The sequence below is a fragment of the Pavona decussata genome, unplaced genomic scaffold (genome assembly GCF_977016875.1).
Source record: "Pavona decussata unplaced genomic scaffold, jaPavDecu1.1 SCAFFOLD_78, whole genome shotgun sequence".
Taxonomy (NCBI): Eukaryota; Metazoa; Cnidaria; class Anthozoa; order Scleractinia; family Agariciidae; genus Pavona; species Pavona decussata.
In genome coordinates this window covers 1635937-1648090 of record NW_028145496.1, presented here as the reverse complement: position 1 = coordinate 1648090, position 12154 = coordinate 1635937, and the positions used below count along the sequence as shown (strand labels likewise).

At 38.4% G+C, this 12154-nt stretch overlaps 2 protein-coding genes across 3 annotated transcripts in view; both read right to left on the bottom strand.

Annotated features, from left to right (window-relative positions):
* The window catches only part of LOC146476276 (sphingosine 1-phosphate receptor 3-like), a 123128-nt gene that overhangs the window by 103774 nt on the left and 7200 nt on the right, over window positions 1-12154 (bottom strand). The window contains exon 1 of one of the 2 annotated variants that reach the window (XM_085114819.1): window positions 6827-6944. The exons of the other annotated variant lie outside the window; for it this stretch is intronic. Coding sequence (XP_084970945.1) covers window positions 6827-6839 — 13 coding nt within the window. The 5' untranslated portion in view covers window positions 6840-6944. Of the gene's footprint in view, window positions 1-6826; window positions 6945-12154 lie in introns of those variants that run through there. 2 annotated transcript variants of the gene reach the window in all.
* On the bottom strand, window positions 8677-11869 carry LOC146476277 (sphingosine 1-phosphate receptor 3-like). The gene is made up of 2 exons (XM_085114676.1): window positions 11746-11869; window positions 8677-9434 (listed from the first exon to the last, which is right to left on the bottom strand). Exons 1-2 carry the CDS (start codon window positions 11867-11869, stop codon window positions 8677-8679), a joined length of 882 nt encoding a protein of 293 aa, XP_084970802.1.

Here is a 12154-nt window from a genome sequence, read left to right as displayed (position 1 = left end):
AATCCAAAACAGAACACCTGCTTATACCAAATCTATACCAGGAGAAAACAACATTTGATCAGAGCTGGATCAGCATTATACTAAAACATAAATAGAAGGACAAACCATTGAACTTTTAAATATTTTTATCCCTTTGACTCGAATATTCCCGTAAATAACGTATATGTTGTACCGCTTCCCAACACCGAACAATAGACAAACCCAAGTAAACCAATAATAAAATATTACAAGAGTGAGTTTCGACATTGTTCGTATTTTTATTGTTTAACAATTAACGGCTTCGTTACCATGAAATCCATTGACACTCTCCGAGCGTCTTAAACCTTGCTTGGCTCGATATTTTATTTTCTTAACGTGTAAGAAAATTAGACTATTGTTTTAATTTACTAGTTGTTCTAACAAGAAGTCCTCAAGCTTAATTAACCGGTCGCAACAAGAAATGCAATCTTTCATAACACTTCCAGTGAGTCACCGATGGAATATTAGCAATCTGGAATGTCACGCGATGCATGATTCCTGGAAATACTGGCGCCATAATTTCATTGAACACTTTTAGTAGAGGCCAAAAAAAAACAACAACAACAACAAAAGTGTATACACATTTTTATAATACTTTATTTTATAAGAATATCTAGGCTGAAATTTGTTTTTAAGGATATTTTGAGAATAAACCAGATGCTGAGATTTTGAAAAGAATCAATTTTTTTTGTCGAAAATTTGTAAATACGACACAAATATGTTTTTAACTTAACCGTTTAAAAATCTTGCTTTCTATATAAACGGCAAAACTACCCAATAAAGCGATGAAACCTGCACTAGCGATATGTTTGATGCTACGGACAGTTCGATACAGATCAACAACAAACACTTTTAATTGTTACCCCAATATATTCTAAAACGAAAATGTCATACGCTATATATTCTAAGCTAGAATATTCACAAGAATATTTTCAACATCTGTAGCACTACCAAAAAATGTTGATGCGCTTGCTCATTTTCTTTCTCAAATTGGGCCAAATCTCCCAATTAATCTGGGTACGTGACTGTAATCTAACCTTCAAGTGTGTACAGCTGTTTCGACAAAGGTTGTCCAAAAAGGGCGTAAAAGCGTACGCGACAATACCGAAAGGTAGTCTGGGAAATACCCAATAAATTCCAGTTAAAGCTCGTAATCCATTTTGCCTTGACCGTACAGCGAAGACTCGAGATGGCGTGCAATATGGATTCCGAGCTTTTATTGAAATTTATTGGGTTTTTCTCAGACTACCTTTGGCATTGTCGCGTACGCTTTTACGCTTTTTTGGACAACCTTTGTCGAAACAGCTGTATAAGAAATACAACAGTTGTACCTATGGGTAAGAAGTGCCGACTGTTCTGTTCTTTTCATATCCCAACAGGCTAGGGGAGCCAGGACCTTATAAGCCCTCGGTTTCAAATTCAGCCCCCGTCTCCAATCCTACTTCGTATCTTTAGGGTGTAATAGAGCGGCTTTCAATTAAGTATCGAAAGTAATTAATTCGCGTTTGGTTTGGTTTTGCAATACGACGCTCTGTGATTGGTTAACAAAAGTCGCGCCACTTTCTCAACCAAAGGGAATCCAAACCAAAACCAATCGTGTTTTCGCGGCGCTCGTTTCCCGCGCTTGGCACCAGTTACATGTATTTGCTTTGAATTCTGAGTGGCTCGTTGGGTTTTTACATCTGTTTCGATTAGCCAGAGTAATTACTTTGGTTTTGGTTTTATGACACTCAATTTTAAACCGATCTATTTATGTTTGACGAAACAAATAGATTCTTTTGACTCTCTTTGGACTCCGGCTCAATAGATCTCAATAGAAGCCCTGTTAAAAACACTAATGGATTGCATGCATGAAGGGAAAAACTAAAGTTAACATGAACAAATTAAAATGAAATTCAAACTCGTACACAAAATCGCATTCGTAGTCCATCCTAGAGCACTCGTATTACTCGTTTTCAGTAACGTCTTACTGGCACAGTCCGTTCCAAATTTTTAAAACTGCCCTTCGAAACTTTGCTGTGCACAATGAATAAGCCAACGGATTGAGCAGTGGATGTAAGGACACAAATAACAATTCCAAATAGGGATGATTAAGACATTTACAGGACTCGTTTATTAGGTTCAATACGTATACCGGAATGCAACAAACGACATAAATAGCAACCAGCATAAAAGTCGTGCGCGCAACACTTTTCTCTTTCTCTTTTCTCCTTTCTATTGTTCGAGCATTTTCAGTCAGACCTTGACGCTCTGTTGGCCTCTCCTCCAGTGTGGTTATATCCAAATTCAAAGACCTTTTTACCACGAAGTAAATTCTTGTGTAACTGGCGACTATTACGATTATTAAAATAATACCAAACACATCAGTAACCTTAATTACGTAATTAAAATACAGTTCTTTGCTAATAAGGAGAGATAAATATGGTAAGCCAGCGGCGAACCAGATAGAGATAATCCAAAGTGTGAGACAACTAGTTGTCCAATACTGTGTGCTTCTTAGTGGGCATGAAATGACGATGAGTCGTTCAACTGCAAGGCTAAGGATTGTTAAACAGGAAGCAGACTGGGCGATGGACATAGTGATCAGTGCTGCAAGCAAAAGATCATATCTTGGCAACAAAATATAAATACCAATCAGCAAAAAGCTTGGCATAGCAGTTAATAGATCACAAATGGCCAGGTTTAAAATGAAGAAGTTGGCGCGGGTTCCTCTAAGCTCCTTGAATGGATCTTTCCATATTACCGTGATCACCAAGAGGTTTAAAAATGCAATCAGAACAGAAACTAGGAAAATAACTGCCGCTACCGCTTGAACTGAAAGAAACAAACAAACAAACAAATAAATAAATGAACATTTTACCGAAAAAGAAGAAACAAGCGTTTAGTCTTGCGGATTCTAATTGTTTTTTAAAAGGCTGAACTATACCCGCAAATAAACAATGTAACACTGAGAGAACAAAATCAACTAAATTCTTGAAAAGGGGCAACTTAGGATTTCTTCTAACACATTTTAGAAACGATGATGTTTGAACTCGAATACGTTCGCTTAATATTAAACAATTGCAACCCATTCTGACGCAGTCCATCGGCCAGATAACACTCGTCAACAGCTATCAGACTCTGGGTTGGTAATCTAAGAGGTGTCCACTTTTACAGGAAGGGCAAGCGCGCTCAAAGAAAATTCTTTTGCAATTAGTCATTTGTCACCTGAACAAGGCGTGGGCATGAAGTGTTAGGTTTCAGTATTACAGAAACTTCAGTTATTCAGCGATAATTAATTTAATGTGTCTATTTTTATCGTGCATGCTATAATGGCTCATACACCATAGCCGCTAAGCCAATCAAATCCCTGGAGTTGCATTACACAATAATACATTTTTTAACTCGTGAATGCGCGCATGCGCAATGAACGAGTTATCGCAATGTGGAAGATTATCACTCACTCCCTCCATAAGCTTTAAATTTTGTCTGAATTTAATCGGAATTGAATCAAAAGCATAAATTATTCATGCGTCTACCTATAGTGCATGTATTCACCGTAAGTCGACATTAGAGGACAAAAAACAAGGACGTAAAATCGACTCATTACGAATAACTTATTCTTAAAAGAATAAAGCTAGTAGGTGTGTTGTCTGTTAACTCCTTCCACTGACCGAAACTAAAGGTCAACTTTCCTTTCAGGACAGATATTTTCCAAAAGTTCGACTTGGATTAACCTCCCTTGCAGACGCTCTTTTGGCTCGTCTCGTTGGGAGGAAAGATTGTGCTACGAGCCAAAAAAAGGTCTGTAAGAGAGGCTACACTTGGATCGATAGTCGGAACTGCTCGTTTCAGTAAACAACAAATGAAAACGTGAAAACATTTAAAGGTGCTTAACCAAAAAATCTGAGGAAGCGACGTGGACCGACGTGGACCGACGTGACCGAAAGAATACGAAATTCTACAGTGCGATAAATCTCCCTTCGGTGTCAAAGTTAATGGATAAGATCAGGACGTAAACACTGAACTTACATACAGCCGAACACAACACTTCATTTCTCTGGCCGCTGAATATATAGAGTGTGTGCACGACGGCCATGTTGGAGGACCGAAACAACACAATGATTTTCCTTTAGGAAATAAATCCTATTTTTATGCAAATATCTTCTATTGTTTTAGTCCTCCAACATGGCCGCCGTGCACACACTCTATACAAAAGATATATATAAAAAGATATATATAAAAGATGTATATACACAAAAAAGAAAACGTTCGATTAACGTTAAAGATTCAAGGCAATTCCGTGTGTGAAAGGCTAAGGGACAAATAGGAAACTTAAACTTAAACTTCGAAAAAAATTTCATTCCGGGTGAGCAATAAGATCGATTCACCAGAACTAATGTAAACACTGCAAGTTTGCTAGTGCACAGCGACAATCATCCCTTCACGCATTTTTAAATTTACATTCATATAAAGCCAAAATAACTACTTTAACAAGAAACTTCTTCCGGTGTTATAAAACGCTGACAGAAGCTGTCTTTTGAACGTAGCCATAATGACCATACTGAAAACAGTAAGATTTAGTTCACGTGCTAGGCAACCAAAATTGATCACATGTATCAAATTTCATTCCGCAAGAACACGACGCGAGGAAACGAAATTACGGAGGTTCTTGGAAGATAAAGCGGACGCTTTTTTTTTGTCGATTGGCAACCACTTGAAACCACCAAAAGAACGTACACGTCCACCTTTGCGTTGCTTCGCGTATTGAAAGGAATCAAAGTGCGTGTGCGATTCGATTGTTTTGCGCGTTAAGCAAATAATATTAAGTTCATAATGCATTCCCGCAATGCGGCATGGCGTCCATGTAGTGTAGTTTGATGCAATTACCGCTTTTAATACGGATACCACTATTCACTTTTGCATTCACAAGTTGGCTCACGGGAGCCTTTGATTAATAATACCCGTTTTACTGTGTTTACTGGGTCCTTATCGACTGCGCTAGCATAATTGTTGGCGTAATTTGGAAAAGTAGCATTTCTAGCGACATCGGCATATTTTTAGTTTTTTGAAGGGAACATTATCAGAGTCACGACATGCTTGGTCTCTGAGATTGATTAGTTTCAAGTTCTGTTCATGGTTTAGTCTATTTTCATTCGTGTGGGGGAGGGAGAAGAAGGTTACGCAATACTGCGTCATTTTTCGTCTAGAGGACTGAGCACAGCGGAAATAAAAACTGCGTCGGTACCAGTTCACGCTTTCACTGGCAACAAAATGGCGTCGCGCAAGTTACAGATACGAGAAGAAGAACAGCTGCTTGATAGGCAAGAGCCCGCATAAATTGCTAAAGAGTAGGACCAGAAAAAGTGTTCGTATTACAGAATGTCGTTGTTAAGCGGGTTAATTTTAACAGAAAATATATGTAGCGGGACCAAGAAAACTGTCCGTAATCAAGAGTGTCCGTATCAAGGAGGTGTCCGTCAGTAAAGAGCGATTTCACTGTACATTATGACACATTAAGTCACCGCTTCTACTCTAGAATGAAGCGCAGTACAAACAAACTCTTTCTCGCTACACAGATCAATGCAATCTAGCTTTGCAAATTTTAGGTAACCTTATTTAATCAGTGTCACGCTGTTTTTTTAATTTACAGCAGATTTTCAGTTAAACGATCGGATTGTCCTTTGGACACTTTTCCCTAGACCACGACCTGATAAGCTCGGCGACTCAGCCTACGAAGTGACTGTCAGTGTGTGCGCTAAACGGTAGCGATTTAATGGTAAAGGGAAAACAACTTCTCGAGCGATATTTTTCTAGTATCATAAGTCTAAGAGCTTTTTTTATTCAATCAGCTGTCGAAACGAATTCCCGTTTTCTTTGTTTTGCTTGTCACGGTCTGTGATTTGATAGTAAAATAAGCGCCAATGTTTTCAGTCGCAAAACAAAGCCAATAATTGTGACTAATGTTCTTGCACGCGCATCAAAGGCCCGTTTAAACGGTTTATACATTTGCTTCAACATGTGTTCAACACTTTGTTGAACCAAATGACGGGGGAGTTTCAACACGTCGTTCAACATTCAGTGAGAGCGTAAAAACGTTGAAAGCTTGTTGAAAGCGTGCTGGATCAAATTTAAATTTGTTTAAGCTTTCATTCAACAGCGATTCAATAATGACTTCCTTTGCTGCCGTTTGAGCACTCCATTCAACATTAATTTGTCAACATTTGCCCAACATCCGTTCAACTTTTGTCGAATTGAACAAACTAGTTTGTCAAATCGGTTGAAGGCCGTTTAGACAGGCCTTTACCGTCCCTAGCGCCGGCAATATGTACTTGCTTAGGATTCTGCTGGCTCGCTACAAAGTTGCTTTTATTCTGTGTGATTGACCAAAATAATTACTCAGTTTTGGTTTTGGTTTTAGGCACTCAATTGAAAACTGCTCCATACTTACCATTCAAGTTAAAAACGAAAAATACCTAATAACAAGATTTTATCTCTCATCATGAGAGGTTTGTGACCATAAAGCACTTTTTCTTGATCCCACCAGTTTATATTACCGTTTAAATCAGGCTCCAGTTGTTCAAAGGGCGGATAACTTTATCCAGTGGATAAGTCACCATCCAGTGGTGCAAATGTATACCAAACAACGCTTCTGGCAAGTTTTCCACACAACCCATCATGATACTTAAATTAGACATACGCTTCTACTCTATACACAAGTTATAGGGCTATAGGGAAATTCTTGCACACATTTATTTGCCGCATAGAAACCTATCCAGTGGATAAAATTATCCCCTCTTTGAACAACCGGGACCAGATGATTTCTTACCTTTAGGATCCATTGACCAAAATTGTTACTACTGAAGACAACAGCAGGATCACACAAATCCCAATCACAGCTGTAAGGGTTAAAAATCCCAGTCCTTGAAATTTTAGAATTTCTGTTCCGTACTATACTGTGTTTCGATCAGTTGTAATTCTTTTGCGAAGGCGTATGAAGGTTATACGATCTCACTGAATGTCATTTAAATATCACGCGATAATTTGTTTTCGAGGTTATTTTTGTGACCGCGAGAGCTTTTTGAAATAAAAACATATAGACGTTAATAAAGTATTATTCGCTGCAAGCGTGTTCTGTTCCATTTTTAGTAAAGTTTACTTTAGTAAAAGTTAAAGGAGTAAAATAAAAAGGAAAGACGGATTCGAAAGGGGTCAGAAAGGGAAAAACAAGGGACAAAAAATTCTTGCCGGCCGGGTACATGAAGAGACTGACCAAAGGCATGTATTTTCACATCGAGAAAAATAGGTTTTATGTATTTATGCTGCAGTAAGAAAATATCATGGTATAAATGTATATTCGTATAAGAAAGACTTTCCATTTTCAAACTTTAGCGTTAATTAAGGATATGAGGTAAGGTGGTCAACGAATTAAGTAACTGGAAAAAAATATTACTTACATCATCATGAACATTATATTCCACAGGTTGAACTATTTATTGTACACTTTTAATAGAACCGTAAACATTATGTCTTTTTACTGCTTAAGTAAGATTTTCAATAACCCGGAAGCGCCTTGGTTTGCTGAGGATATTTAAAATAACAGAAATTTAGCCAACGTTCGGATCAAAAATATTGGAAAAAAATGGTACGCGAGACACTAAAACCTTGATGACAAAGGTTTTGGGAAATCACTTTAGCTATGGGAGTACTTGTGATGTATTAATTAGCCAGTTTCACAATTATTCATCTCTGAGCCGGGTCAGTAAAAAAACGGTAAATATTTCGTAGCCTTTCGGTGCATATAATATTAGCATGAGAGCTTAAAGGACCCTAGTCAGCCTCCGCCATTTTCGATGCCATCAAAACTATTAATATTGCATGGTGAAGCGAAATCTTATTGCTTTAATGTAAGTTTTGTTCCTAAATGTATTTTTCATTTTCTTTAGTAGTTTCACAGTGATTTTGTTCATTTCGACATGCTCCAAATAAAATATAATAGCTTAACTCTCGCATATAAACAAAAACAAAGGTGTGGCTGACTAGGGCCCTAAAAGCGGACTATATCAAAACACTCCCTCCCGGCTACACGCAAACTTAAGAAAAAAAAAAAAAGAAAAAGAAAAAGCTGTACTGAAGAGTTCGTTTCAGAGGTACCCGTGTGTTCCAGGTAGAGTTGGAATTTGGAAATGTTGGTTTTAGTGAAGGAGGGCCGGAAAACCCGAGAACACGGGCCACCTTAGTGGGAGGCGATTGCTATCACCACAAAGCCTGATGCCTCATTCCTTCCATGACTTTGGAACTGACATCCAAGGAAGTGAGAACCTCGAGACAGCTTTTTTTTTTTGTCAGGACCGGAAGGCATTTTTTTTTTTTTTTTTTTTTAACTACATGTAGTTGTAACGCGCATAGAGTGATATGTTTACTTCTCATTTGGAATTACTTACTTTCTTACAATATTACATAGCTAACTGCGTACTCTATCGGAATATAAAGGTTTTTTTTTTTATCAGACGATAGCACGTCTGTCTAGGTTAAGGCAAAAACAGCCCTTGCATTTTTTACAACAGAGCCCTTCGAAACTTGTTAATTATCAGTGCGCAGCGAATTTAACAGGGAATGCAAAATTACTAAGGCCTCTGAGAGTTTCACTTCTGTCTTGTAATGGCAGCCTTTGCAAATTTATTTTACGTTCTCCATTACGATGATTGGAATCCAACAAACGGCAAATATTCCAACAAGAATGAAAACGGAGTAGGCAACACTTCTCTCTTTCCTTTTCAGCTTTTCCATCTGGCGAGCACTTTCGGTTAGAGCTAGTCCCTCGTCTCGTCTCTCCTCTGGTGTTGTTAAATGTAGGTACAAAGTTTTTCTCACGATGAAGTAGATTCTTGAGTAACAGGCAAGTAATAAGACTAATATAGGAAAGGCAATTGCATCAGCAATAAAAACTCTGTAGCCGTCGAATGAGTCAGGCCATCCAGTGACGGGAAGAAAAGCTAACAGCGTAGCTAATATCCAGATTGAAAAAATCCCAATCGAGAGATATGAGCTAGTTAGATAATCCGTGCTGTTTGACGCCGGAGATATGACAATAAGTCGCTCGACTGCTAGACCAAGGATTGTCAGAAACGAAGCACAAAACGCCAAGTATGTGAAGATGTAGGCTGCTCCTGTAACGTTCTCGTAAGGAAGCCAGTGGCTTAGACCGAATAGAAACTCACTTGGAAAACCAACCAGAAGATCGCACAGGGCGAGGTTTAAGATGAGGTAGTTGGCCGTTCCTTTTAGCTGTTTGTAAGAATCTTTCCAGATGACTACAATAACTGAGGCGTTTACAATTACCGTCAGAAAGGAAAGAGAAAACGCGGCTATAGCTTTCCAAGTTGAAATTAGGTCTGGGAATGAAACAGACAAACAATCAGTGTAAACTGTTAGTGCTTATATTATTGAATTGGAACTTACGAATGTTCACTTGATCTATCGTTCTATACTAGCAAGCAAGCGGTTCTAGATTTATTTTTGCAAGCCACCTTTAATTTTTAGCTGGAGAGCAAAACGTTTCTCTTTGCGATTTCCGCCCTGGATTTACAGCCGTTTAACCCTGTCATATACCTAGAGCAGAAAAACTTTATTTAACAAATCGATGGCAGTTTTCTTTGGTACTAGAAAATGACGTCATAAAATGTTCAGAAGTCAACTTGACTGCATGGCCTGCAAGTGAAACCGATCGAGTCACGCCGGTATATGTCCCAGTATATTCGCGCGGATATATTCTGTTCCTGTGTTAGTCACACCTGATTACTAGTACGTCCTGGTTCTACATATTACGGAGAACTTAAAAGCGGAATCTCAAGAACTTATCTTTGCTAAACAAGTTGTTTCACTCTTAAGTCAACTGAACAAATTGGGTAAGTTGCAATTGTGAATGGTTGACCCGGGAACATAAGAGTATATTATTTTGCCGCTTGCACACTGGTTTCCAGCGCAAAGTTAAATTCGATCTCTCGATAAAACAAAATCGTTAATATATTTATTTCTCTTTTGGTTAACGATTTGATACGCGATGAACTACCACTAGAAATTTCCAACAAATTCTTACTCAGCTGTTGCGGGACAGATATTTGGTAGCGCGAACCAGACCGGTCGTGCTCAAGTTTTTATTTTTTTTTTTTTTTTCCAAGAGCTAGCTTTTAAACACCGAAGCAAGTTAATTAGCTTATTCAACAAGACCGTATTTTGAAAGTAATTTTTGCAAGTTCCAGCTTGCTAATTAGCCACCGAAATAAAAGCTACTGCTGTTTTAAGAGTTGCGTTTCATTTAATATAAGAAGTCATCTTGTAAAGCCAGCGACACACTTAGCGATTCGCCGCGGTCGGCGAAAATCGCCAGGTGTGCCCGGCGCAGCAATTGCGATTTTCGCCGATCGTTGCGATCGGCGTATAAAATGGCCGATATCTGGCATGTCAGATATCGGCGATTAAATTCGCCGGCATTCGCCAAGTGTGCCCGTTCCCCACGATTTTCTACGGTAATTGCTGCGAATCGCCGGTGAAGCCAACCCATCAGGTTGGGCGATTTTATCACACGAGTTTTCAAAGCTGGCACATCGCCGCGATCAGCGAAAAAAATCGCCAAGTGTGTCGGCATCAATCGGTGACGGAAATCGCTTGCGATTTTCGCTGGCGATCAAATTCGCCGCGATCGGGGTATAAAATCCCCAGGTGTGTCGCTGGCTTAAAGAGCCCAGCTAAGATTCACAATATAAATAATTAATGATTACATTACCATGAAAATCTATTCGTTTAAAGATGATAGTTCAACGTAAGAACAAACTTAATATACTATTAGTTCAACTGTTTCGCCGGCTGTTTCAATAAGAAGTCTACAAGACTAACCGGTCGCACCTGAGTAATCCAGTTATATTTATAACACTTCGATTGAGTCACCCAAGGTCGGCTGAATCATGATCTGGCAAGTCGCGCGATGCATGATTCCCAGAAATACCGACGACTATTTTAAAATTTCAGACAACAATGCGTTTCTAGACAGTTTAAAAATATGTTTCTTGCTTCTATAATTCCATTGACTTCTTTTAATAGAAGCAAAAACAACAAACAATAATTAATATGCATTAATGCTTTAATAGGGATACTCCTAAAACAGTGTACACTACACTAGGAGATGAAAATAATATCAAAGGCAAGCCTTGGATAATTTAGAGAAGTGGCTTCAAGTTATATGAGAAATCTTTTGGGGCGTTGTTATTCCAAACAATATTCTTAAAAAAAGAGTGTATACGGTTGTACGTATATATACGCTGATGTAATGCCAAACCCGGTACTTTCTTGCATAAATACACAGCCGTCATCTAGTTAACATTAAAGGCCAATCTTGGCTAATTTAAAGTAGTGGCTTCAAGTTCTATGAGAAATCTGTGGGGCGTCGTTTTTCATGATGCGTGGGTTGGTGAGTTTAGGCGGTAGGAACTTTCCCTTTTTCGACTTCCATTACGGTTTAGCCATCTCGTGCGAAGCATGTGAATACCTTGAGCTGGAGGTTTATGGCAGGAGGATGGTGGGTTTGCAAATACTATTCTGTTAAATTCTTCCTTGTCGCTTTATTTCGTCATAAAGAAATGACTTCCGCTTGTAGGGTATTTTATATGCAATTTCCTTATAGCATGATCATGACACGCCATCAAAACATGTCACGCGATTGTTCTAGGACTAAATTGATTGATGGATTACCACCTTTTGTCAGCACTAATTCTTCCTGTTTCTTGAGAAAATATTTGAGCAGGTGATTGGGAAAGGCGACATTAACAGCTTTAACTGAATCAGGGGACACAAAACAAATGTTCCCTGTCGACATAGAAACTCATAGACGATATCAGCGCCTGTACAGAGTAAATCTGATTAAATTTGACTTGCTTTGAAACCGAAATTTCAAGCAAAAACAACGAAAGAAAATATCTTTGCTAAACACGTTGTGTAATTGTAATTTAGTTTTTAAATCAAACAAACTGGGTAAATTGCAATTGTAAATGGTTGAACCGGTAACCTTTTGAGTACATTATTTTTGCCGATCGTTCGACAATTAAACAAAACAGTTCCGGTTACTTCATTTAGCAATAAATTCAATCCTCCTTTGATTAAT

Excerpts from the sequence above, each read along its gene's own strand:
- LOC146476277 (XM_085114676.1), bottom strand. The coding sequence starts at position 11,869 with ATGTCGACAGGGAACATTTGTTTTGTGTCCCCTGATTCAGTTAAAGCT. Across the intron at positions 9,435-11,745 it reads ATTAGTGCTGACAAAAGGTG|CACTAACAGTTTACACTGAT; the intron begins GTAATCCATCAA and ends CAATAATATAAG.